This window comes from Jaculus jaculus, chromosome 8 (genome assembly GCF_020740685.1).
Source record: "Jaculus jaculus isolate mJacJac1 chromosome 8, mJacJac1.mat.Y.cur, whole genome shotgun sequence".
Lineage (NCBI taxonomy): Eukaryota > Metazoa > Chordata > Mammalia > Rodentia > Dipodidae > Jaculus > Jaculus jaculus.
In genome coordinates this window covers 71,582,466-71,609,929 of record NC_059109.1, presented here as the reverse complement: position 1 = coordinate 71,609,929, position 27,464 = coordinate 71,582,466, and the positions used below count along the sequence as shown (strand labels likewise).

Below are 27,464 nucleotides of genomic sequence, written 5' to 3'. Positions count from 1 at the left end.
AGACATATAGCTTTGTGGTATAGCAGGTTTTTGAGGGACAAAGAGGTCTTATCATATACACTGTTGGGAAATAGGCCTAGTTAATTATAACCCATAATATGTGACAAGGTAGGGAAGTGGTGCATATACAACTTGTGCTACATGCTGGGGTCACTCTCTGGGTAGGGGGTGGTGCCTGATTAACAAATGACTCAGATGTGACTGAGTTCACTTGTCTCATGTGCACTGGCTGATTAGGGCTTAGTGACCTGGAGAACCTGTTTACAGGTGGCACAGTCTAGAATCTCAGTACCAGCACATGGAAGGTGGAGGCAGGAAAATCAGGAGTTCAAGGTAATTCTCAGCTACATATTGAATTTGAGACCAGTCTAGACCATATCTTGTGTCAAAATAAACAAAATTTTGGGGGCTATGAATGTGGCTTAGTGGTTATGAAGGAACCCCAAGAAGGGGACCCCATGCTTTGCTCGGATATGGCGACACCCCAAATCACTCACGAGAAGCGGTCTTGATGCAAACTGCAAGAGGATTTTATTCCAAGCGCGCTGGGGCCCACAGTCGTACACCGCACAGGGGTAGAGGACTGCAGAGCCCCGAATGCAGGAACGGGACAGTTTTTATAGGGTTTCTAACAAAGCCTGTGCATTAGACCAATCATTTTTTTAACATCAGGAGCCCGTGGGGTACGAGCCAGTCAGTTTGTGCCACTCCATAGTTTCTAAGCCAATTAGTTTAATTTGTTCAAGCCCCTCGTGGACCAATCAGTCTCCTATGACCTTGGAGGTCAGCATTTGCGCAGGTCCTTGGGTGGGGGTAGCAGAGTGTGGTTCCAGTCTCCTATGACCTTGGTGGTCTGAGGCAGGCTGCTACGGCTTATGGTGTGGGCTACTAAGGCTTACAGTGTGGGCTATTAAGGCTTATGGTGCAGGCTATTTACAGAAACCAAATAAGTGGTTCACTTCATTACTCATTTCCCATCCTTGAGGGCTATCTCATGCCCTTCTTACCTAGTTTTATATTAGGAGCGGGCTCTGATATAATGAGAAGAGGGATTCTTTACTTGCTTCCAACAGAGAGTAAAGCCTGGAGTTTGAGGTATGCAGGGGCCTGCTTAAGCTCCCTTTGGAGCATGATAGTATTTCTGGGCTTCTGAATTCTTGGGCCTTTCAGTTAAAGGCACTTGCGTATAAAGCCTAACAACCTGTATTCAACTTCCCAATACTCACATAAAGCCAGATGCACAAAGTGGTGCATGCATTTGGAGGTTGTTTGCAGTGGTAGGAGTTATACAGGAATTTGGGGTTCTTTGTATGTCAATGCACCACTAATTTGGGGTGTTCTCAGGTCCTTGTCCTAAGAATTCAAAGAATGAAATACATGGATCAGATGATAAGGTTCAGAAAGATTTTGTTATAGCTTAAATTTTTTAGGAGGATGAAGAGAAGGGGCTAAAGCCTGGGACATAAGGAAAGGAAAAGAGGTGGTGCTCTTGCCCAGGGAGGAAGAGGGGGTTTGAGAAGCCCACCTTGAGACTCAGATCTGTTTTTCTTGTTGTTGCTGCTGTTGTTGTTTTTTGTGTTTTGTTTTTCAAGGTAGTGTCTCACTGTAGCTCAGGCTGGCCTGGAATAAACTATGTAGTCTCAGGGTGGCCTCGAACTCAAGGTGATCCTCCTGCTTCTGCCTCCTGAGTGCTGGGATTGAAGGCATGAGCCACCATGCCTGGCTAAAATCTGGATTTTTTTTTTTTAGTGAGGAGTGGCTATGTGAAGAAGACCAGGTCAGTAGGTTACTATGGACAAAGACCAGATTTTACAGCTTTGCCAGTAATTTTAGGTAAGGATCAGAGTTTCTGTCCTTTAAGAAGAGTGCAAGCTTGATCTAGAAGTTTTTCCTGCAGGATGTAACATCCAGGTTTCTGCAAGCTTAGTGACATTTCTTGCTTTTTTTTTTTTTGATTTTTCGAGATATGGTCTCACTGTAGCCCAGGCTGACCTGGAATTCACTATGGAGTCTCAGGGTGGCCTCGAACTCATGGTGATCCTCCTACCTCTGCCTCACGAGTGCTGGGATTAAAGGCGTGCGCCTCCACGCCCGGCAACATTTCCTACTTTTAAATATCATTCACTTTGGGGGTTCTGTTACCCTGACTGCCTAGCCAATTTCTGTCTATCAGGAGGTCCTAGCATGCACCCCACCACATATAAATAAATAAATTAAGTTAAAAAATCTTAATTTTGAGAAAAAAATCAAAATTACATGAATGCTGTAAGTTCTAAATGCTTTCATTTTGCTGAACCAATTGAGGGACATGACTCCTTCTATATGACCCTGATACTACTAGCAGATATTTCAAATAAATAAATAAAGACATTCTCTATTTACACAATCATGACCGTCAGCCATCAAAATCAGGAAATAAATATTGATATGTTACTGCCAACCAGTTCTCAGATCCAATTCAAATTTTATCAATTGCCTCAGCCTCTCATATAACAAAATATTCCATCTTAGAATCATATGCTGCTTTTATTTATTTATTTTTTAAATTGTTTTTATATATTTATCTGCAAGTAGAGACAGAGAGAATGGGTGTGCCATTCTCTAGCTGCTGCAAATGATCTTCAGATGCATATATCACTTTGTGTATCTGGCTTTATGTGGGCACTGGGGACTTGAACCCAGGCTGTTAGGCCTTGGAAGTAAGCACCTTAAAAACCACTGAGGCATCTTTCCAATTCCATATGTAGCTTTTATTTGCATGTATTTTTACTTTCTTTCATTCTGCTGCAATTCCTTAGTTTCTATTTCTCTCTTTTAAATATATTTTATTTATTTATTTGAGAGAGAGAGAGAGAGAGAGAGAGAGAGAGAGAGAGAGACTGAGAATGGGCACTCCAGGGCCTCCAGCCACTGCAAACGAACTCTAGATGCATGGGCCTCCTTGTGCATCTGGCTTACGTGGGTCCTGGAGAGTCAAACTGGGATCCTTTGGCTTTGTAGGCAAATGCCTTAACTGCTAAACCATCTCTCCAGCCCTCTCTCTCTCTCTCTTTTTGTGGTACTGGGGATCAACCCTATGTCCTCCTGTATGACATGCATGTGCAATACCACAGAGCCATGACAGAGTTACACTACGAAGTCATTTTTTTCTTTGGCTTTAGTATACTTTGTTTACTTTTCTATATGATACATTGGCTATTTTATAGGATTTTTTTCTTTATTAGTTATGTACATACTCTGCCATGTTGGTACCATCGTTAGCCTCCTCTCTGTCCTCCCCCCTGCAAAGGGACCCTCCTCATTGGGGATCATGCATTGTAAAGGTAGCCATCAGTTATGGGGAAGAGGCAATGTCTGTGTGTATAAGGTCCCAACTTGTGGCTCTAATAATCTTTCCTCCCCCTCTTCTGCAAACTTGCCTGTGCCATGTTGAGTTCATACAGGAAGTTTTTGATTTCCTTCTTAATTTCTTCAACAATCCATTCATTGTTCAATAGTGTGCTAATCACTATAATCTCCAGGAGTTTGTGTATTTTCTGTAGTTTGTCTTCTTGATTTCTAGCTTTATTATATTGCGATGAAAGTACAACTTATTTCAGTTTTCCTAAATTTGTTGAGACTATTTTGTGTACCAATATGTGATTTATTTTAGAGAAAGTTCTTGAGCAGCTGAGAAGAATATATCTTCTGTAGTGTTTGTCTGGAATGTTCTGTAAATGTTTGTTAGATCTATTTGATTTATGGTCACCTTTAACTCCCTTGTTTCTCTGTTTATTTTCTGTCTAGATAATCTATTGGTGATAAATAAGTATTGAAGTTACACGTAATTATAGCATTGTGGTTTATCTCTGATTTTACATCCTAGTAGATTTTGTTTTATAAAATTCAGGGTACCCATGTCTAGAATTATAATGTCCTCTTCATGAATTGTTCCTTTGATCAGTATGAAGTGACCTTCTTTATCTCTTTTGATTAGTTTTGGTTTGAAGCCTATTTTGTCAGATACTAGAATAGACGCACCTGCTTATTTCCTACTTTCATTTTCTTAGAACAAGTTTTTTTCTATTCTTTCACCCTAAGCTTGTGTCTGTCTTTGACACTCAAATGAGTTTCTTGAAGGCTGAAAAAGGATGGATCCTGTTTTCTGATCCAGGCTGTTAATATCTTTTGTCTAAAGAGTTTAGACAATTAATACTCACAGTTATTGAAAACTGCATGTTAGTCTCCATTATGTTGATGATTTTATGAAGTTTTGTGTCTTTTTGGTCTTTATGTGCTTAAAATAACTAATAAAGAAAAAAATCCTATAAAATAGCCAATGTATCATATAGAAAAGTAAACAAAGTATACTCAAGCCAAAGAAAAAAATGACTTCGTAGTGTAACTCTGTCATGGCTCTGTGGTATTGCACATGCATGTCATACAGGAGGACATAGGGTTGATCCCCAGTACCACAAAAAGAGAGTGTTTACTTCATTTTCTTCCCAAGACTTCTTGAATATGTTTATTCTTCTCTTCAATGTGTAGTGTTCCACTTAATATCCACTGTAGGATGGCTTAGTACTCAGAAGTTTCTTGAACTTGTTTTTATCAATGAACATTTTGCTTTCTCCTTGTATTACAAGAGATAATTTTGCTGGGTATGACAGTTGGGTAGGCAGCTGTAGTCTTTTAATACTTGAAAATTATTCCACGCCCTTCTGGCTTTTATTGTTTCCATTGAAAAATCATCCATTATTCTGATGGGTCTGCCTTTGATGTGATGAAATCTCTCTCTCTCACAGCTTCCAATACCCTTTCTTTGTTCTGTGTATTAGTGTTTCTTACTCTAGAAATCAACATTTAATAAATTAATACATTATTTGACAATGCTAATGCATTATTTTATTTTGTTTTTTGAGATAGAATCTCATTATTACCCCAGACTGGCCTTGAACTCTGCATTCTCTTTCTTTACCCCCCCCCAAGTGCTACGATTACAGATTGTGCCACCATGCTTGGCATAATAATAACTCTTTATTGATTTGTACTTTAAAAGTTTAAGTCCCTACAAACGTGAATTCATTGAGAAATTTATTTTTCTGTAGAAATATGGGAATTTGTGTATTTTCTTTAATGTCAATATATACAAAATCAGTTTCTTATTGTTTTTAACATGAACTAAGGAGGCTGGAGAAGGAGATATAGGTAAGAAATTTCCCTCTGTTTTTGTGTATGCTTGCACTAGGGTGTGCATTTCTTATAAATATTAATTTAATTTATTTATTTGAGAGAGAGAGAGAGAGAGAGAGAGAGAGAGAGAGAGAGAGAGGCAGATAGAGAGATAATGGGCATGCCAGGGCCTCCAGCCACTGCAGATGAATTCCAGACAGATGCGCCATGTTGTTTATCTAGCTTGTGTGGGTCCTGGGGAATTGAACCTAGATCCTTTGGCTTTGCAGGCAAGATTAACAGCTAAGCCATCTCTCCAGCCCTAGGGTATGCATTTTTTTAAAAAAAATTATTTTTTTTATTTATTAAAGAGAGAGAAGGAGGGGGAGAAAGAGAATGAGATAGACAGAGAAAAAGAGAGAATGGGCATGCCAGATTCTCCAGCCACTGCAAATGAACTCCAGATGCATGTACCACCTTGGTGCACCTGGTTTATGTGGGTCCTGGGGAATTGAACTGAGGTCCTTTGGCTTTGCAGGCAAGCACCTTAACCACTAAGCAATCTTTCTAACCCATGCTTTTTTTTTTTCATGGATATCAAGCTAGTTCATAGCAATCTTTGCACAGACTAAGCCTGGGGACATGGAAAACTGTGTATCTTGGGTGGAGTTCCTAGAACACAAGGAATTCATCTCCAAAGATTTCTTGATAAACATAGTAAATAACTCATGATCTGAGCTGATGCAGACTCATGATCTGTCTTATGTCTAGACTCCCCATAGGTTTTACTTCCTGAAACTAATAAAAGCTGTGAGTAAAGTCAGCAAAGGACTTCACTCCAGGGAATCCCCCCCATCCCTCCTTTAAATCATATCTGGTGTGTTCACTTCACATCCTTCCAGGCATCTCTGGACTGCACCAACAGTTTTTGAAAAAGGGGATTGTGTATTTTAGGCTGGCCTTGAACTCACTATGTAGCCAGAGATGACTTTGAACTTCTGATCTTCCTGCTTCCAATGCCCAAGCTCTGTGACTACAGGCATGTGTGCCCATGCCCAGTAGTGCTGGGTATTAAACCCAGGGCTTTGTGAATGTTGAGCAAGTACTCTATCTCTTAAACTACATCCCTAATCCCTGTACTAGGGGATGGGAATGGTTATTATTTTTTTTTTCAGTTAGACAAATGCAATTGGTAAATATACTCACAAAAAGAACTTTGGCTCTGTTGCAGACATAAAAGTTAGCCATTGTGTGGTGGTACATGTCTTTAATACCAGCTTTGGGAGGCTTGTAAGTTTTTTGACTCTGACTAGTATGCTACAGAATAAAGTGTAGGTCAGGCTGGGTTAAAATGAGACCCTGCCTCCAAAAACCAACCAACCAAACAAACAAAAAACATAAAAATTTCCAGGAAACTTCTACTGAGATCTAAACCTAGGAGATATGGACAGAAGGGTATTTTTTTCATAGGTATTGGGGATCAAACTCATGGCCTTATCCATGTTGGGAAAGAGTACACCCCCTGTCCTGAGAGGAAAAAGAAAATGTTGGCATTAGGAATGTAGCACAGTGGTCACCTAGGATACACCAAAACAAAACAAAATTAAGTGTACTCTAAAACAAAACCAAACACCTTTCTTTAAATGACAACAAATGGCCTTGAGAATAATCTTAGATTTATGCTTCTTCAGCTTTTCTTAGACAAAAACATAGTAGGGAGGCATAGCTGAGGTGCAGAGTGCAAAAGAGAACGCTAAGCCCTAGAGAAGGTATATGACTTGTAATGAGGGAAAGCAACAAGATTCTAACATAAAGGTTAAATCAGGAGACCAAGAGTAGGGTTAGTGATTGGTAAAATGGTTACTTAGCCCTGTCCCCTAAACTAGGTTAGGCTGGATTCTACTTTGTTAGTGCTGCATATGCTGCCTCACGTGGGCTCTCTCATGACAGAACCTTTCCACTTATGGGCAAAACAACACTGCCGCACTCACTCTTAAGCCTTAGTGATGAACTCGAGGAAAGCAGGACATGGAAGATATGTTGTATACATCTCTTCTCAAAATCTTGCTCCTTTGATGGAACCAGCATGTGAGACCTCTTTGTAAGGGAGTGAGGTACTTATTACTTGAAGAAGTTGTTCTTCTAGAAGCCTCTTCCTGATAACCAGGCTTTCCTTCCTCCAGTCTCCCTCATGGGATCAACAAACATGCCACAAAGAAGCTGGGCATGGTGGTGCATGCCTTTAATCCCAGCACTCGGGAGGCGGAGGTAGGAGGATCGCCGTGAGTTCAAGGCCACCCTGAGACTCCATAGTGAATTCCAGGTCAGCCTGGGGTAGAGTGAGACCCTACCTCGAAAAACCAAACAAAAACAAAAACAAAAACAAAACATGCCACAAAGACAGAGGCGTGATAACTAGGGCCCATCGTGTCCTCCCTGTGGCCCCCCAACTGCCACTGGTTCAGTGGAAGTGACCCCATGGACCTCAGTGTGAGTCCAGGACCCCGGAAGGGAATGGTGACGTCTATGTTGTAGAGTCTCCTAAGGTGTGTGAAACACACAGAGTGGGGGGAGGTAGTTAGGTCTTCTGTAATCTGGAACCACAATCAATCTCTGTTTTGTTCAACATGCTATGTACTATCTGGTCTTCATTTGGGGAGACTCAGGGCTGGTATAAAGGTAGAAAAGGGCATGTGGAAAATGAGCTTTGTCCTTGGGATTGTAGAAAACTGATAATTTCTGAAGTCTGGACTGGCAGCACCAGATGATGTAAGATTTCTCTGTGTATTCTGGAGACGAGGCTGTTGATTGCACCTGCTGGGCTCTCAGGCAAGGAGAGCAACCCTCGGGAACAGTACAATGTGTACTTGCTTGACCTCAACCCAGGGCAAGATGTGAGAGCCTCGTGTTCTCCTGGTTCATGCTGGGAGGCAGGGGCATGGAGAAAGACGGGAAGTCTTACAACCTGGGCACAAGCAAGAGGAACGATGACCTCCATGGCCTTGCTCTTTTATAGGTAGTTGCTTTCTGGGGCCCCCTGGATCCCACCTCTTCCTTCTTGCCTGCCTGCAAGTAGATATCCTCTCTTAACCTCATCCTTCCTTATTCAGAGTCATCAAGTCTCAGAGATTTGTAGGAGACAGGAATTTTTCTCTTTCTTCCATAGAAGATAGTCCATTTCTATCCCCCTCATCTAGGGAAAGCATTTTAGTAGGTGGTGTTGCCATAAGGTTTACATTGCTGGCAGAAATCACCCAATCAAGAGCAGCTTGTGTGTGTGGGGGAAAGGTTTATTTTGGCTTAAAGACTCGAGGGGAAGCTCCATGATGCAGGGGTAAATGATGGTATGAGCACAGGGTGGACATCACCTCCTGGTCAACATCATATGGACAATAGTGACAGGAAAGTGTGCCAAACAGTAGGAAAGGGAAACTAGCTATAATACCCATAAGCCTGCCCCCAATAATACACTGCCTCCTGGAGGTGTTAATTCCCAGATCTCCATCAGCTGAGAACATAGCATTCAGAACACCTAAATTTTTGAGGGACACCTAAATTGAACCACCACATTCCACCCCTGGTCACCATAAACTGATAATCATGCATGATGTAAAATGAAATGCATCCAGTCCAACTTTAAGAGTTCCCCCCTTTTTTTTTATCAGTCCTAATGATGTTCAAACATCCCTATAAACCAAAGTCTTTTAACTGAGCCATGCTACCAAAAAATCCTCCCCAAACCCATAATGGCACAGAATAACCACTCACACTACAAAAGATAGCACTATTAATAGCAAAGAAATATTCAACCAATACAAGATTTAAACAGGGAAAAATCGAACTCTGTAGTTCCCAGTCCAATAATTCTAATCAGCAACAAATCTCTGGAGTTCCAATTCTGCTCCTCCATATAGGCTACACCCAGTCCTGAAAACTTTATCCATTGCTGGCAGCTCTAGTTGGCAGCCATCTCATGGTCCTGGTATCTCCACTGGGTCTCTACTGCAACCCATGGTTTATCCTCATGGCTCCATCAGGTCTCCATGCAGGGATCCAGCAAACCTGCTTCACACTGACCATGTCTATTTTCAAAACACAAGACCATGTTACAAATTTAATGACGCTCTCTTTCCTGCATTTCTTGTACTCCACAGTACAAGGTAGGGTTCCAATTTGTTAATCCAGGGAGGAATAAAGCAGACTTTGAAGAACAGAACATCCTTGAGCACTCAGGCCCCTTCAAAAGAGTCTACATTCTTCCCATTGCCTCAGTGCAAGTCAGCTAGCCCAATCTAAAGGGGTGTAATCTCATATAATTGCAGCTGAATGGGCAGAAGTTTCAGGCCAAATATTTCATTTGTTTTTCCTGTGCCATATCCCTCTGCTTATACCAGTCCCTTTCTATGCAAAGCAATCCTGCACAAGTTTTCAGGACATAGCAAGCCTCTTACACAAATTGCTTGTAGCCCAGACTAGGCAAAGCTCTTTCTCACCCTCATGAGCCAACCCTCATAGTCCATATTTCTTACTGCATTCAGGTTTTTCAACTCTGACCAGAATAGTCCATCAAGCTGTACTTACATACAGCACTGTAAGGCATCTCTTAGGCCAAGGTTTTAAATCCTCCCACATTCCTCTTGAAAATCAGGTCCAAAAGACCAAAGCCACACAGTTAGGTGTCTAGCAGAAAATGACCCCACTCCTCTGGTACCAACTTTACTGTTGTAGTCAGGTTCGCATTGCTGGCAGAAACCACTTGACCATGAGCAGCTTTTGGGGGTACAAAAAGGTTTATTTTGACTTACAGACTTGAGTAGAAGCTTTGTGATGGCAGGGAAAACAATGGCATGAACAGAGGGTGAATATCACCTCTTGGCCAACATCAGATGGACAACAGTATCAGGAGAGAGTGCCAAACACTGGCATGGTGAAACTGGCTATAACACCCATAAGCCCATCCCCAATAATACACAGCCTCCTGGAAGTGTTAGCTCCCAGATCTGTATCAGCTGGGAATCTAAAATTCAGAACACCTAAGTTTATGGGGAACACCTGAATCAAACCAACACAGGAGGTGTGACATTTTCTTCTACTCTTGGAAAGAAGGCTTAAAATAAATAGAGCGAGAGAGAAATTGTGTAAGATCGAGAAAGGGATGAAGTTCAAGAAAGAGATGCTGAGCCCAAGACTAAGCCTGGCTTTGCCGAAGTGCACGCTTGTCCTTCACATACTCCCAGATGCCCTCAGACCCAAACATACTTTCCCATTCATAACTGAGAATCAACTCTTAAATGTATCTGCCCCAAATGTTTTAGCATTTGAAGCCTGTGATTTGGAAGACAAGCAGAATCAGTTCACAGAAGGGGGAACCTTAAGATGGACATGTTGTCTTTGTCATGCCCTCCCAGGCTCAGGGAGCCTTGGTGAAGAGGGGGCAGAAAGAGTAAGAGCCAGAGATGGGGACGAGTGCTTGGACAAAAAAACCTTTTTTTTTTGAGGTAGGATCTTACTCTTGCTCAGGCTGATCTGGAACTCACTCTGCAGCCCCAGGCTGGCCTTGAAGTCATGGGAACCTCCTACAGGGGAGCCTCGCACTTCTTCCTCCTGAATGCTGGGATTAAAGGCATGCACCCCGGGCCTGGCTCTGGAATGCTTTTTTATTTTTTTTCCTCATGAATCAGCTCATTGCATTTGTGACCCCACAGCTGCTGTTGTCACACAATATTGGGCTTGTTAACATTTCGTCATGGAGGACACAGAAGGGCCAAACAAACAAAAAACAGAAAAAGCAAAAACAAACAAACAAAAGATCAAAATAGAAGGGGGACTAATTGGAAAGAAGAAGGGATGGAAGAGGGAACAAAAGAAGGTAATTACTTGCGATAAAAAATACATTATTTACATGTAAAAACAAGTCAATAAAAAGTTTATGTGGGAGCTGGAGAGATGGCTTAGCAGTTAAGGTGCTTGCCTATGAAGCCCAAGGACCCAGGTTTGACTCCCCAGTATCCATGTAAGGCAGATGAAAAAGGTGGCATATGTATCTGGAGTTCATTTACAGGGACTAGAGGCCTTGGCATGCTCATTCTCTCCCTATCTGCCTCTTTCTCTCTCAAATAAACGAAAGTTTAGTGGTCATGGTGAGAAATGTATTTAGTCCCAGCACTTGAGATGCTGATGTAAGAGAATCACTGTGAGTTCAAAACCAGTCTGGGCCTAAAGAGTCAATTCCAGGTCAGCATGGGCTAGAGTGAGACCCTGCCTTGGAAAACAAACAAACAGAAAATAAAGATGAAGATTTCTGCTTCACCTCTCTCCCCTAGAGCCAATCTCCTGATAAGATCTATTCCTTGACTTGTGTGCTTCAGGTGAGTGCTGGCCACGGGGTGGACAGTGTGGGACAGTCAGGGAAGAGACCCTGTAGGCAAGCACTGAGCTTCCTGTCAAGGAGGAAAAGTCCAAGGTGGATGAAGCAGCACTGTTCATCAGCTCAGCTTTACCTGCAATTGTCTTCTTCTCCCTATAGAATCAGTCTTTTATCCTATAGATCAGTCGTATATCCCAGGCTGGCCTTGAACTCTCTACATACCTGAGGATGGCCTTACATTTCTGATCCTCTACCTGCCTGCCTCTACCTCTGAAGTGTTGGGATTACAGGTTTATGCCACCATACCTGGTTTTATGTGCTTTTGGCTTCATGCATGCAAGGCAAGCATTCTATCAACTGAATCTTGCCAGCACTTACAATCAATCTTCAAAACCAATTTCACATTTCTGTTTAGAATCACATTTAGATTAGTGTCTGGACATGTATGAATGAGGAAATGTCACCGAACAAGGGTGGAAGGAGACAGGACAGTGCTGACTTTGGCTACACTACTTTCCCCTCACATCTCTTCCAGTTTAAACACAGCTTCCCTTCTCCTTTTGTCCAGTCCCACTTTTCCAACTTGTTTTAATTTTTCTTTGCTTCCTTATGTCTGGGTTTTATAAGGGACCACAGAATACTCCCTATTCTGTTGTGTATGTGTGCATGCATGTATATGGTGAGGGTGTGTGTGTGTGTGTGTGTGTAGTTCATGTGCTTGTGCAGCTCTGTGTTTGAGGGCCTGTGCTGAACCTTTGAAGCCAGACCAATGACAGTATCTACCTGAGATTTTTCAGGGTTTTCTTGTGATAATATTTTTCCCTAGTGCATAGTATCTTCCTTGTTTGCTTAAGGACCTTGTGGAAATGAGCACAACCACCTGATGAGAAGAAGTGAAGGCTCTCACTCAGAATTGCTGTGGCATCCACCATTGTGACCAGAGGTGTTAAATCAGAGCCTGGGCCCTGAATGCCCTAACAGGCCAAGCTTGATCACCCATACTCAATGGCCCAATTAAAGACATAAATGATGGTGAAAAATAACAAAAGGAGGTTATCCAATATGACCACAGTGGGAAGAAGAATAAAGAGGTCCAGTGACCCCCACATATCCCAAGTCTATCTTCAAGGCTCAGGTTGCAATAGAGGGCCAGAGGTACACAAAGCTTAGCTGGCTTGTGAAGCTCTGCTCCTGGCCATCCATCATTGACCCTTCATCGTGTTGGCTCCTGTCTAATCTGCAAGGTGGTCTCAGAAGTTGTCAGTAATCAGTCGTATATTCTCAGAAGTTGACATCTCTTTCTGGGAGAGGAAGGCCTCTAGCTGGCACTAGGCCTGACCTTTTCCTTCTCCCTGCATGAGGATCCTGGGAGAAATTCCAATTCTTTGGAGTGCATTGTTTCAGTAGTGTGACAGCTGAAGGAAAAGCATGACTGTCTCTTCAGAGCATACTAATTCCTGTCAGGATGGTTACACCATAACTTACTCTTGGCAAAGACTCAAAGGAAAGCAAGGTAGCAAGACAGCTTTAGAGTGGGAAAGAGGGAAGGCTTCAACACATGCTATGACTGGAGACCATTTGCCTATCAATGCTGTAAACAGGCTAATGAGAAGTAGCACATCTTGAATAATTGGTTAGGGAAACAATACATTTTCACTTAGTTTGGGGCCAATTTCTACTCGGGTCATTGTTCGGCTTATTGGATTGTTTGCTATATGGAGGGTATTGGCTTCTTGGACTTATTGCTGTGCATTGTAGGCCTTTATACATAGTCTAGTCAGTGTTTATATATATAGTTGGTTTCAGTCTCTAACTTCTAAGAGGTTGGCCAACTTGGAAAAAACCAGAACTCTAGATATTCACTGATCAGAAATTTTTCATCTTCATAGTCAATGGTATTAAGAGGTTTGCTTGACCTCTCTATTGCATCATGTATTTACTGTAAGTTTTACAGAGCATGGGAGCCTTACAAGGAAATGTAAGCCTAAGAAAACAATTTGAGTTGCATGTTCATGGACCAAGTTGAACAAAGAGTACTGGAACCAAACAGAAGAGTTTGGGCTAAGGCAGTTAATTATGGGGAAGAAGATAGGAAGATAAGAATTTGTATAACATGGTTGATTTATATAGCTTTTTCTGTCATTAGTTCCCTATCTCTGGCGATAGGGAAATATCTGTCTCCCTTTCTCAAAATGTAGAGATGTACCTTTTGTGTGAGAATTTTTACTCTTTCTTGTAAGAAGTTCAAAATTCTCTTCTTGCACCTGTTCTTTTCCAAATGCCTTTAACTCAAATAACCAACATGCCAGAGTGGTACATCTTAGAGCAGTGTGTTTTGGCTCCCTTAATAATGTCCACTTGATATAATCTTGTGTCACTAAGCAGCTGTCTTTGAGGCCAGGAATTATGTGCTTGAAGGGTGCAGCTAGATGTTTTCTCCATTATTCCTTTTTAAAACAGGGATTAAATACAAGTACTTTATAATGATCTCTGAAGATCTTCTGAGTTTTCTCCTTTGGGGATTTAGGTAGATTTATAACCTTGATTCAAGTGACTGTTTGGCATAATTACCTGTTAGAGCATTTCTTTAAACTTCCATATTGTATTACCTTGGACCTCCATCTTTCTAATAGCTACCTATCCAGGAAGTAGGGGTGCATCTGGAAGTTCCTTAATGTGCTGTCTAATTTTGGTGGTTCTTTCTAAAGCATCACAAAATCACATGTATTCCAAAAGTATATCTACCACCACTACCTGTTCTTTGTCTAGTTGACCAGCTCTAGCAAGTGTAGTACATTTTACCATGTGGGCTGATTTTCCTTTAGGTATTAGATTATATTTGGAAGGGGAATTTAGAATATCATTATTTGTGGGGTCTGATTTTCCTACATGGAAAGTGTGCAGGTGGTCATGGTAATGTGGAGTGAGTAGGCCAGACACACTGTATCCTGGCTCCTTCTAGCTCCCTGGTCTGGATTCCCTTGCCAGTTTGTGTGTAGGCAAGCACAGCTTGAGTAGGCCAGATCCCTATTCCCTGGCTTCTCCCAGTCCCTGGTGGTCCTGGTAGGTCCCATTGTGCCTTGCTTGGGGAGGCCTGATCCCTGTGTGAGTTGTAGAATGAGACCTTTTGCTCTGGTATCCTGACTGGCTGCTGAGTACCAACATCCCTGTTCACCTGAATCAGAGGGTGCATGGGCCACAGGCAAAAACTTGTTTCCTCCTCAATAAAATACTCTTCCTATAATGGGTAGGCAGCAATGCAAAAAGGCCAATGAAAGTCAGAAAACTGAGAGATATCTACCAAGGATTTAGTCCTACAATGGATGAGTCCAATGAAATCATAGAGAAATCAACTGAAATTCATTCCCCAAATGAAAACACAACAGCCAATGAGACCCTGTTAAAAAAAAAAATCGGGGCTGGAGAGATGGCTTAGCAGCTAAGGCACATGCCTGCAAAGCCTAAGGACCCTGGTTCGATTCTCCAGGTCCCACATAAGCCAGATGCACATGGTGGTGCATGTGTCTGGAGTTTGTCTGTAGTGGTTAGAGGCCCTGGTGCGCCCATTCTCACTCTCCATCCCTCTCTCTGTCTCAAATAAATAAATAAATAAAAATAAACTTTAAAAAATAAAATAAACTTTAAAAAAAAAATCGCTGAACTGGAAGCAAACCATCCAAGAACCAACAATTGTATCAATGAAAATGAACAGAATTGTCTCCTACAGCATTAAGTTTTTCACAGTAGGCTTCACTTAATTGAAGAAAACATTAGAGCCCTCCAAAGAGATATGAATAAATTGAAGGAGAGTCAAGAAATGGAAGATTTCAACAACCAGTTGATTAAGCTTAATGAAGACTTGATCAAATGCAAGAATAAATTCCAAGAAGCATCAAGAAAATCAGAACTCAAACGCATACCTCAAAAAAGAGATGGACACAATGCAAAATAACACAACAGAAAACAAAAATCAAATAGAAATTATAAAAACCTCTCTAGAAGCCCTTACCAACAGAGTTACTCATGTGGAAGACAGAACCTCTGACATGGAAGACAAGCCAGAACAAATTGATCAGGAGGCCAAAAACTTTGCTAAATAAAAAAAAAAAAATCAAATGAACAGAATATGAGGGAACTGTGGGATACCCCAAAACAACCAAACATCCAGATCATAGGTATACCAGAAGGAGATGAAATACAGGCCAGGAGTATAGACCAAAGAAGAAACTCTCCAAGACACATTACAGTTAAAACTCTTAACAAAGAGGGAGTGTTAAAAGCATTGAGAGAGAAACAATTCACAACATATGGAGGCAATCCCATCAGAATTACATCAGACTTCTCAATGGAAACCCTGAAAGCCAGAAGGGCCTAGAATGGAACATTTCAAAGTCTAAAAAACTATGGATTTCAACCCAAGATAATCTACCCAGCAAAAGTATACCTTATAATAGATGGTAAAAGAAAAATTTTCCATGACATCAACTCTATAGTTATATAAACACAAAGCCAAACCTACAGAGAATACAGAGGAATATTTCACACAGAACAGTCAAACAACCAATCTCAAAAGCCAACAAGAGGAAGATCACAATAACCAAAACAGACCAGGCTCAAAATAGTACAAAACACAAGAAAGTACCAAACCCCATAAAATACCTTATTATGGCAGGGATTAATTCAAACCTCACAGTAATAACCTTAAATATTAATGAACTTAACTCATCCATCAAAAGACACAGGTTATCAGGGTAGATCAAAAAACTGGACCCTTATATCAGCTGTCTTTAAGAAACCCACCTTACCACTAAAGATAGACATCTCCTCAGGGTAAAATGTTGGAATTGATATTCCAAGCAAATGAAAATAAAAAAAAGCAGGTGTTGCTATATTAATATCTGACAAAATAGACTTCAAACCAAAAGTAATAAAAAGGACAAAGAAGGTCACTTGTTACTCATCAAGGGACTGATCTAACATGAGCACAACATAATCATAAATATGTATGTGCCAAACACAGGTGTGCAACAGTTTATAAAACAAAATCTACTCAACAATAAAGCAGAAATAAACACCAACACCATCATAGTTGGAGATTTCAATACTCCACTATCAATAATAGATCATCCAAGCTGAAAATCAACAGGGAAATAATAGAACTCAACACCATCATAGATCAACTAGACCTAACAGATATCTACAGAACTTTCCATTCCAACTCTACAGAATATACATTCTTCTCAGCAGCCCATGAAGCCTTCTCCAAAATTGACCATATATTAGGCCATAAAGCCTGCCTTCATAAAGTCTGGAAAATTGAAGTAACTTCCTGCCTCATGTCAGGTTATAATGTTTTAAAGCTATAAATTAACAAGAGACACATCAAGAACCCTACCAGCTCCTGGAGACTAAACAACATACTTTTAAACAATGAATGGGTTTGGAAGACATCAAAAAAGAAATTGTAAAGTTCATAGAGTTGAACAATAATGAAAACACAACCTACCAAAACTTATGGGATGCAATGAATACAGTCCTAAGGGGAGAATTCATAGCACTAAATGCCTTCATTACAAAAACAGAGAGATCCCAAATTAATAACCTAACTGTCCACCTAAAGGCACTGGAGAAACAAGACGAATCCAACCCAAAGAGCTCCAGACAAAGAAATAATCAAATTAGAGCAGAACTTGATAAATTGGAAACTAAGAAAACAATTTAAAAAATCGATGAAACAAAGAGGTGGTTCTTTGAAGAAATAAACAAGATTGACAAACCCCTAGCCAATTTGATCAAGCAAAACAAAACAAAACAAAAAAACCAAAATAAACCTACAAACAACAACAACAACAAAAAGAAGTCTCAAAGTAACAAAATCAGAAATGAAAAAGGAGCGATCACTACAGACATCATTGAAATTGGAAGAATCATCAGAGCATACTTCCAAAACCTCTACTCCATAAAATTGAATAGTCTGGAAGAAATTGATGAATTTAGACACCATCCACCAAAACTGAACTCAGAGCAGATTAATCTCCTAAACAAACCTATTACATCCATGAAGATTAAAAAGGTAACCAAAAACCTCCCCTGACAGAAAAGTCCAGAACTGGGTGGTTTCTTAGGTGAATTCTAACAAACCTTCATTGAAGAACTGAAAAAAAAAATTTTCTCAAACCATTTCACACAATCAGAGCCCAGGGAATCCTCCCTGACTCCTTTTATGAAGCTAGCATCACCCCAATACCAAAACCAGACAGAGATGCAACAAGGAAAGAAAACTATAGGCCTATGTCCCTAATGAACTTAGGTGCAAAGATGCAGAGCAAAATTCTTGCAAGATGAATTCAACAACATATCATAAGCATTATCCACCTTGATTGAGTAGTCTTCATCCCTGTGATGCAGGGATGGTTTAACATATGAAAATATGTCATTGTAATACACCACAAAAATAAAGTTAGCTATAAGAACCACATGATCATCTCAATTGATGCAGAGAAGCCTTTGACAAAATACACCACCACATCATGATCAAAACACTGGAAAGAATAGGCATGAAGGGTTTATATCTCCTAAAGCCCAAATACTACTGAATGGGGAAAAACTCAAGGAGTTTCCACTGAGATGGAGAACAAGACAGGGATGCCTACTCTCACTGCTGCTCTTCAACATAGTACTAGAAGTACTAGCCCAAGCAATAAGACAGGAGAAAGAAATAAAAGGGATTCAAATTGGAAAGGAAGAAGTCAAGTGAGCCCTATTTGCAGATGTCATGATCCTATATATAAGTGACCTGAAAGTGTCAGGATACAAATCAATGCACGAAAGTCAGTAGCTTTTCTATATGGAAAGGACAAATATACAGAGAAAGAAATCAGTGAGGTTGCCCATTTTCAATAGCAACAACAAAAAAATTTAAATACCTTGGAATAACACTAACCAAGTATGGGAAAGACCTATATAATGAAAACATATAAAAAAACACAAGAAAGAAATCAAGGAGATCTTGAGGAGTTGGAAAGACCTCTCATGCTCCTCAATGGGTAGAATTAATATTGTGAAAGTGGCAATTCTACTAAAAGCAATATACAGATTTAATGCAATAGCAATACAAGACCAGCATCATTCTTCACAGAGATTGAAAAAATGATCTCAAAATTCATGTGGAATGGCCAAAGGCCTCAGATATCCAAACATATCCTCAGAAAAACAAAACAAAACAAAACAAAACAAAAAAAACTCCTTTGGCAGTATCACCATACTCAATCTAAAAAGCCATAGTGACAAAAACAACATGGTACTGGAATAAAAATAGAAACATAGACCAGTGGAAAATAACTGAAGACCCAGACCTTAGTCAAGTAACTACAACTGCTAGATCTTTGACAAAGGTGCCAATGATGTAGACTGGAGAAAAGATAGCACCTTCAACACATGGTGTTGGACAAATTGGATAACCATATGTAGAAAAATGAAATTAGGTCCGCTTATTTTACCATACACAAAAATCAAGTCCAAATGGATTGAAGATCTCAATATAAGACCTGAAACTCTTCAACTACTAGAAATAAAAATAGGAGGCCCTCTCTATGATATAGGACTGGGAAAAGACTTCCTGACCAAAACTCCAGTAGCCAAGGGAATTAAACAAGCACTCAACCAATGGGATCTCATGAAGCTAAAAAGCTTTTGCACAGACAAACATACCATTAGCAGAGCCAGTATATTACACACTGAATGAGAGGAAATCTTCACCAGCTATACTACTGACAGAAGCCAAATATCTACCATTTATAAAGAACTAAAATCTAAACAATAAAAAAATTAACCACCCACTCCAAAAGTGGGGCAGAGAACTGAATAGGGAGTTCTCAGATGAAGAATTACAAATGGCTACCACACACTTAAGAAAATGTTAAACATCCATAACTACTAGGGGAATGCAAATTAAAACAACTATGAGATGCCACCTTACCCTAGAAAGGATAGCAAACATTAAAAAAATCAAATGAAAACAAATGTTTGTGAGGCTGTGGAGATATACTGTTGGTGGGAATGTAAGCTGGTACAGCCACTGTGGAAATCAATATGGAGACTTGTGGTGGTTTGATTCAGGTGTCCCCCATTAACTTAGGTGTTCTGAATGCTAGGTCCCCAGCTGATGGATATTTGGGAATTAATGCCTCCTGGAGGGAGTGTATTGTTGGGGGCGGGCTTATGGGTATTATAGCCAGTTTCCCCTTGCCAGTGTTTGACACACCCTTCTATTGCTGTTGTCCACCTTATGTTGGCCAGGGGGTGATGTCCACCCTCTGCTCATGCCATCATTTTCCCCTGCCATCGTGGAGCTTCCCCTCGAGCCTGTAAGCCAAAATAAACCTCTTTTTCCCAGAAGCTGCTTTTGGTTGGGTGATTTCTACCAGCAATGCAAACCGGACTGCAACAAGACTCCTGCAAAGGATGAATATAGAGTTATCAACAGATCCTGTTATTCCCTTACTGGGCATTTACCCTAAAAGCTCTACACCTCAGTTCAAAGATATTTGCTCAGCCATGTTTATAGCTGCTCAATTCATAATAGCTAAAAACTGGAATCACCTATCATTGGATGAATGGATAACCAAGATGTGTTATATCTACACAGTGGAATTCTACTCAGCAGTAAGAAAAAAATGACCCATTGAAAATTGTAGAAAAATGGTCGAACTTGGAACAGATCATTCTAAGTGAACTCACACAATCACAAAAAGACAATTGTCTCATGGTCTCACTCATCTGTGGTTCTTAACCTGGATCAACCCATGTTGCTGACATACCTGAATGGCATCTGGAAGCTTGGACAATAGGGAGGGTGAGGCATGGGGGAAGGGGAAAGGTGTGGCAGGGTGGCCACAAAAGTGAACTAAAATTGAACTGGTACCATAGAATCCTATATCATGGAAGTTAGACTAAAAGGTGGAACCCTCAAGAGGACCTTAGGGAGAGCACCTGAATTGAAGGACCCTGAAGAGGGTGACATTAAACCTAATCTTAAATATTTCCTGTTTGACTTTCTTCTCTTTTTCTTTCTTTCTTTCTTTCTTTCTTTCTTTCTTTCTTTCTTTCTTTCTTTCTTTCTTTCTTTCTTTCTTTCTTTTTTTTCCTTGGCACTGGCCTATAGTTCTCTGTACCAGGATGTGGTTTATAACATTGAGCTGTTGATCAGAGAGACCTACTACATCTCCCAAAACAAATAAGACAGATTTCTGTCAGAGCATTTGATTACCCACTAAAGGTTAATGGTAAGATCCTACTGCTGAAGACACCATATGCTGTGGACATGGACCATGGAGAGACCTGGTTGGAATCTGGAAGAAATCTAGTCCCCAGACAATTAGCCTATCTAGTGCTGGAAGGTGCTACATGAGCTACAGGGTGAAGGTGGCCAACATCTGTCTGAGCAACTCACAGTCTAAGTGACTCAGAAGCAAACCTGACGTGATACTCACACAAGTGCAACAGTGGCGCACAGCCGTGATGGGTAACCAAGTGCTCTTGCATTGGCTAACAGATCTGCTCAGTGGAAATGAAACCATATCTGGAATTGGGAAACAAGTCAGAATCATATCCAGATAACAATTTTGCTCCCAATGTTAAGTTCCCACTAATTTTGGCATATAAGAGGGTATGCACCCTTTAAATTATCTCTAAATTAATAATGGTTATACTATTTAACCAGTGCTGACTTCACTCTCTGTTGGAGATTCTGCTTCTCTTTTTCAGATTGGAGTAGGATGTGAGGAGATAAATGAAACAGCATACTTCACCCTAATCCTAGCTAAAAACACAGAGGAATTGGGGAAATGAGCAAGAGTGCTTCTTTCTCAGTGATCCTGATATCAGCACAAGGGTGAAGGAGATAGACACTGAGGATACTCAACACCTACCAAACCAGAGATTCAGAGGCTCCTAAGAGCCCATCACTGAAGTGGACTTAAAATGCATCCAACATGGCTCAGGGAATTTTGTGGAAGAGGGTTAGAAAAGTTTTTAGAGCCACAAATTGGGGCATTTTGCACAGAGACATTGCCTCTCCCCCATAACTGACTGCTGCCCCCATAATGCATATCCCACGATCCCCATGGGCTGACCTGCATCTCCAATGAGGAAGGGAAAGGATGGTACCAACATGTAAGGTTTACATAATAAACATGTCCGTATGTAATAGAAATAAACTGAAAATAATAATAATTAAGAACATCATAATTTGCTATTACCATCCCATTTGATAATCTAGGGAATGAATGCATGCCAGCTCAATAATTTTTTAAAAAATTTTACTTATTTATTTGCAAGAGTAAGAGAGAAAGGGGGGGAGAGAGAGAGAGAGAGAGAGAGAATGGGCGTGTCAGGACCTCCAGACGAACCCCAGATGCATGCCTCACCTTGTGCATCTGGCTTACATGGGTCCTGGGGAATTGAACCAAGGTCCTTTGGCTTTGCAGGCAAACACCTTAACCCCTAAGCCATTTCTCCAACCTCAGCTCACCAATTTTGAGCTGGTTATTCTTAGAATTAGCAAATACAAAGGTCTAAAAAAAAAGTCAAAGTTTATTTTTAAAAATTATTTGTCATAAGGCTGAGTGTGGTGGCACACACCTTTAATCCCAGCACTTGGGAGGCAGAGGTAGGAGGGTCACCGTGGGTTCGAGGCCACCCTGAGACTACATAGTGAATTCCAGGTCAGCTTAGGCTTGAGCAACACCTTACCTCAACCCCCTCTTCCCCCAAAAAATATTTGTTGTAGCTGGGCACAGTGGCACACACCTTTAATTCCAGCACTTGGGAGGCAGAGGTAGGAGGATCACTATTAGTTTGAGGCCACTCTGAGACTATATAGTCACTTCCAGGTCAACCTGGGCTGGAGTGAGACCCTATGTTGAAACCCCCCCCCCCAAAAAAAAATTGTGAAAGAGAGAGAGAGAGAAGAAGAAGAAGTAGAAGAGGAGGAGGAGATGGAAGGGGGACTAATGATAAACCAAACCATACTAATGTATGGGTATGCCAGGGCCTCCTGTTGTTATTGCAAATGAACTCCAGATTCATGAGCCACTTTGTGTGTCTGGCTTTATGTGTGTACTGGAGAAGTGAACCTAGACCATAAGGTTTGAAAGCAAGAACATGCCTTTAACTGCTGAACTATCTCCCCAGCCCCTAAGTTTACTTTTAGAAGAGAAATTTATGTTTATAACAGAAATTTTCATTTGTAGTTCTGTGTCCCTGGAACAGTTAATCTTGATTATCAGCTTGATTGGATCAGCAAGGGACAGCATAACTCGGGGTCTATGAGAGCTTTTCCATAGGAGAGATGGCTTAGCAATTAAGCTGCTTGCCTATGAATCCTAAGGACTGAGGTTTGATTCCCCAGTGCCCACGTAAGCCAGATGCACATAGTGGAGCATGCGTCTGAAGTTCATTTGCACTGGGTAGAGGGCCTGGAGTGCCCATTCTTCCCCATTCATTCTCCCTCAAATAATAAGTAAGTAAGTAAGTAAACAAATAAATAAAAAGACACCAGCACTGAGAAAATTTTAAAATGAAAAAGAAAGCCTGGAAGATCAACCATGAGCATGGCAAGTAATATCCTATAGGCTGAGTACCACATGAAATAAAGGGAAAAGCAGACAGCCTGCAACCAAAGATAGGCATTCTGTCTTTCTGCTGTTTGGCCACTATGATGTAAACTGCTTTGTCCCATCATCCCCTCGCAGCATATGAAATCTTAAGTGCAAAGAAACCTCTCCTCCGCTAAGTTGTTTGCTCAGCTATTTTGTTGTAGTGATGCAAATTCTGATGACGCAATAGCGTTCCTTCCACTCCCATCACTCGTGTCATCCTCTTTCTTTCTCCCAGCACTTTAAAAGTGCCTCTAATTTTCTCTGCAAATATTAAGCAAAATTAAATGTTTCTTTCCTTGACTCTTCTCTCTTCAGAAAGCAAATTAATGGTACTGGTGCTAGGAAACAGACTTTGTGGGGGTCTCAGTCCACCCCTGTGACCCATCCCAGGAGCTGACGGCGACGGACGTTTTTGTTACCATAGCCATTGTGCAGTCTCCACACACCGTACCTTACCAACAAATCTAAGAAGTAGGTTTTATTGCCTTCATTTTGTAGATAAAGGAACTACAGAATAGAGAAATTGATTTCTGTAACTTGTTTAGCTCATAACGTTGCTGAACCAGAATTTGGAACGAGGTTGGGGGATTGATCATGAAGGTGCAAGTGATCATGCATGGAGGTTTTCGCATCTTACTCCACAGCTATCAGAGTTGTCACTCAGCACAAATTAGATTTGCCTAGGAGCCAATTCAGTTGCTTTTTGTGTGTTTTGGGGCTTTGGTTAATCATTAGTTCTTTTACTCTACTCCCATCTACAGCTGAGAACTGCCAAGCACAGTGAGTACTCACAGCAGGATGGACGTGGTTGAAAGCATCCTGACATGGATGAATGAGTTCACACTGGAGGTCTTGGTCTCTTGCTCAGGCACTCTCCACCTTTATTTTCCAGATCTGGTGTAACTTATCAGAACAGAGGTCTTCTAAAAAGAGACATGCCCTTCCCCTTAGGTATTGAGACAGTGGGTCTGAAGGAATTGAAATTTCCCAAGGAGTCTCATGCTTGGCAAAGGAAAAGGATAGGGCTGTTGTTAGCCAGAGGGGAAGCCTGTTCCAGAAAGAGATTTCTCATAGTTCTCAAATCACCGTGCAGGAGTGACTGGGGCTGAGACAGTGATGACGGGTGGGACAGGAGCAAGGCCGGGGTTGCTTAGTGATGCCCACCTTATGCCCTGTATTTAAACTTGAAGTTTATTGGGCCTCATTATTTATTCCTCTTTCCAATAAATCGACTTTCTCTGTTTTTCATTATTTGTCTTTCTAATTGTGCTGTTGTGAATGGGTGGCCAAGTCTAGGTTGTCAGGGCTACTGGGACCCAGGCGGTGACAATAACATGCCTAGTAACAGAGAAGCCTTCCAGCTGGGAACAGGCAGCTTCTTTATCTCCACTGTCCCGCCAGTGGTGGAGCTATGGCAGATGTGGAATTAAGCACTTTGTTGAGGTATGAGAGGTTTCAGTGTGAGTGCCACAGTGGTGCTCCCTGCTTTTCTTTGGGAATCAGAAGACAGATGAGGTTTATGTGGTGTGAAAGACCATTTCCTGGAAGCCCAGAAAAGAGGCTCCCTTTCCACAAACCCTTGTTTTCATCTGAGCTGAGCACAGAAGCTCCTCCCACAATTATTGGAAGCCAAACCCCATGTGATCTATATAAGATCCACACCACAGGGACTGAGTGACTGCAGAACTGGCCTTCCTCTGTGCCCAGGAGCTTCAGCTGAACAGCCAGGTAAATGGCCACAGAGCTGTTGTCAGGAGCTGCTTAGCTTGAGGGTGAGAAAGGAGGGAGCTAAGGTGGCTTACACTGGGAATACGTGCTCTGACAGAAGCATCAGGAAAGCTTATGCACACATCAGTTGGAAGTAGAGAGGTGGAGCTGGGGTTCATGCAGATCTTGTGGGGCTAGAGGGTGTCCCAAGTTGGGGAAGGCAAGGGTTTCATTAGGAATACAGCCTCAGGCTGTGTCTCTCTTGTGTTATAAGAAAACAAGGCTGTCAGCCAGGATCCTGATGTCAGGGTGATAACTCAGGAATACAATGTGGCTCATGGTTGATTCAACATGACCTTCTGGTGAGCCATTTCAGCACCTGGTACAAGAGTATTGTAGATGAAAGGATCTCCAGCATTCAAACACGGTATCACCATGAGTTTGGGTGACAATCAGGGTCTCCACCTAGAGGGAAAGATGGTCTGTTTAGTAAGGGGAAGGGAACCACACTGGGGGAGGATAGGTGTATCTCATCACTTGGGAAATCTCCTAGCAAGAGGGGCGTCTTCCTGGGGAACTTGAAAGGGTGACTATTCATGGGACTGTGTTCTCTTCTAAGGGCATATTCTTCCCCCTCTCTCTTTTCCTGTCAGGCTCTCCCAGAAAAGTAAGATCACCATGGCTCTGGAGAAGTCCGTTGTCCTGTTTCCACTGCTAGTCCTTGTGCTGATGGTCCTAGGATGCGTTCAGCCCTGTCTGGGAAGGGAATCGAAGGCCAAGAAGTTCCAGCGGCAGCACATGGACTCAGACAGCTCCTCCCACCACAGCCCTACCTACTGCAATGAAATGATGAGGCGACGTAATATGACAAAGGGATCCTGTAAGCCAGTGAACACCTTTGTGCATGAGCCCCTGGGTGATGTCCAGGCTGTCTGCCTCCAGCAACAGGTCTCCTGCAAGAACGGGCAAACCAACTGCTACAAGAGCAGCTCCAGCATGCGCATCACAGACTGCCGCCGGACAGGCAGCTCCAAGTATCCCAACTGCGCATATACGACTACTGATAAAGAGAAACACATCATTGTGGCCTGCGAGGGAAACCCCTCTGTGCCAGTCCACTTTGATGCAACAGTGTAGGCAACCTCCTAGTCCAGACCAGTGAGATGTCTCTCTCCCCATATTTCAGCCTCATCATTCCATCATCTGTCTCTCCTCTTCCTTTCTGGTCCTGAAAGAAGTACCTCCAGTGAGAACCCCTGTCCAACACAAACATGACTCCCTCCTCTGCATCTTGTTCCTTCCTGCTCCTTTCAATAAAACAGTTGCACCCATCTGATGCCTGAGCGTCTCTTCCAGGCAAGGGATAAGAACGTAATTAGAAGTGGTTTTGCTGAATAGAAAATGGAGTCATTACTGCCTTCCCTTTTGACCTTGGGACTGCAGTGACCTGAGAAAATTTCTTCCTCATGGATTCCTTGAGTTCAAGCATGAAACCTTTAAGTGTGGGCTGTTGTAGTCTGGGTCACTGTCCTAGAGGGTGAACTGACCGAGGGTAAGGACCAAGGCCATTATTCTCTGACACATGGAAGCAGGGAGGAAGGTGAGATGGTCCCTGAGTCACCCTTGATAGCAGTGTGGGGAGGAGGAGTCTGTGAAAACATGATCCTAATTACCCTTTCTCTTTTGGTTGAATGACTAAGAAAATGGTTCTCTTATTATAATGTAAGAACTTTAAACCTTACAGGTTGACGAGGCTTTTAAAATCATGGAGCTGAGGGACTACAAGTAGATTTCAGCTTGTCTACGAACTCAAATCAGAAGTGCCTGTTTAGAATGCTGTAGAAAGAAAATCCTCAACAGATCTATGTTTCCCCTTCAGCCTCTGCACCCCAGCCTCTGCTGTCAGCGTAAGGACACATAAGGGAGCATGTAACACCCACAAGCTCACTCTGGTCTCTTGTGATCCTCACCTTTTAAAGGACTTGCTCATGGCACACTGCCAGTGGCACAATGAGACTAGAGCCCAGGTCTCCTGACTTTCCAGTTTCTACTGCTGGAGTAGAACTCAAGAAGAATATTCCTGACCTCCCTCCTCTAGGTGCTGTTGGTGTGGTGGCAATGTTGCTGGCTCACACTCAGAGAGTTCTAGGACACCTTGCCTCTGAGTGAGCCTCACAGCTCCTGGCAATTCTTTTCTTTCTTTCTTTCTTATTTATTTATTTTATTTTATTTTTTTGTTGAGGCAAAGTCTCATTCTAGCCCAATTGTCGTCAACTAAATATGAAGCCCAAGCTAGCCTTGCACTCACTGTGATCTTCCAATCTTAGAGCTTCCCAAGTTCTGGCTTACTTCTCATTTGTTAAGCATTTTCTTTGATCTTCTATGTACCGTAGCATCTGGTTTTAGATAGAGTCATCAAACTAGGGAAAAAGGCTGTTCTTCCAACCAGTGTGAGCAGTTCTGAAATTATCTTTATGTATTACATTTACAAATGTTGAAAGTGACAATTTTCTATTGTTTGCTAAATGATTTATTCTATGTTTTATTTGTAGATATGTATGGGGTGGTGAGGAGGTGCA

The 27,464-nt window shown here is 41.7% G+C and overlaps 1 protein-coding gene across 1 annotated transcript; it reads left to right on the top strand.

Moving 5' to 3' along the window:
• Positions 1-249: 249 nt before the first annotated feature.
• LOC123462801 (ribonuclease pancreatic-like) lies at positions 250-27,464 on the top strand. Its single transcript, XM_045156537.1, has 2 exons — positions 250-333; positions 25,539-27,464. The coding sequence occupies exons 1-2, from the start codon at positions 299-301 to the stop codon at positions 26,020-26,022; spliced, it is 519 nt and encodes a 172-aa protein (XP_045012472.1). The 5' UTR covers positions 250-298; the 3' UTR covers positions 26,023-27,464.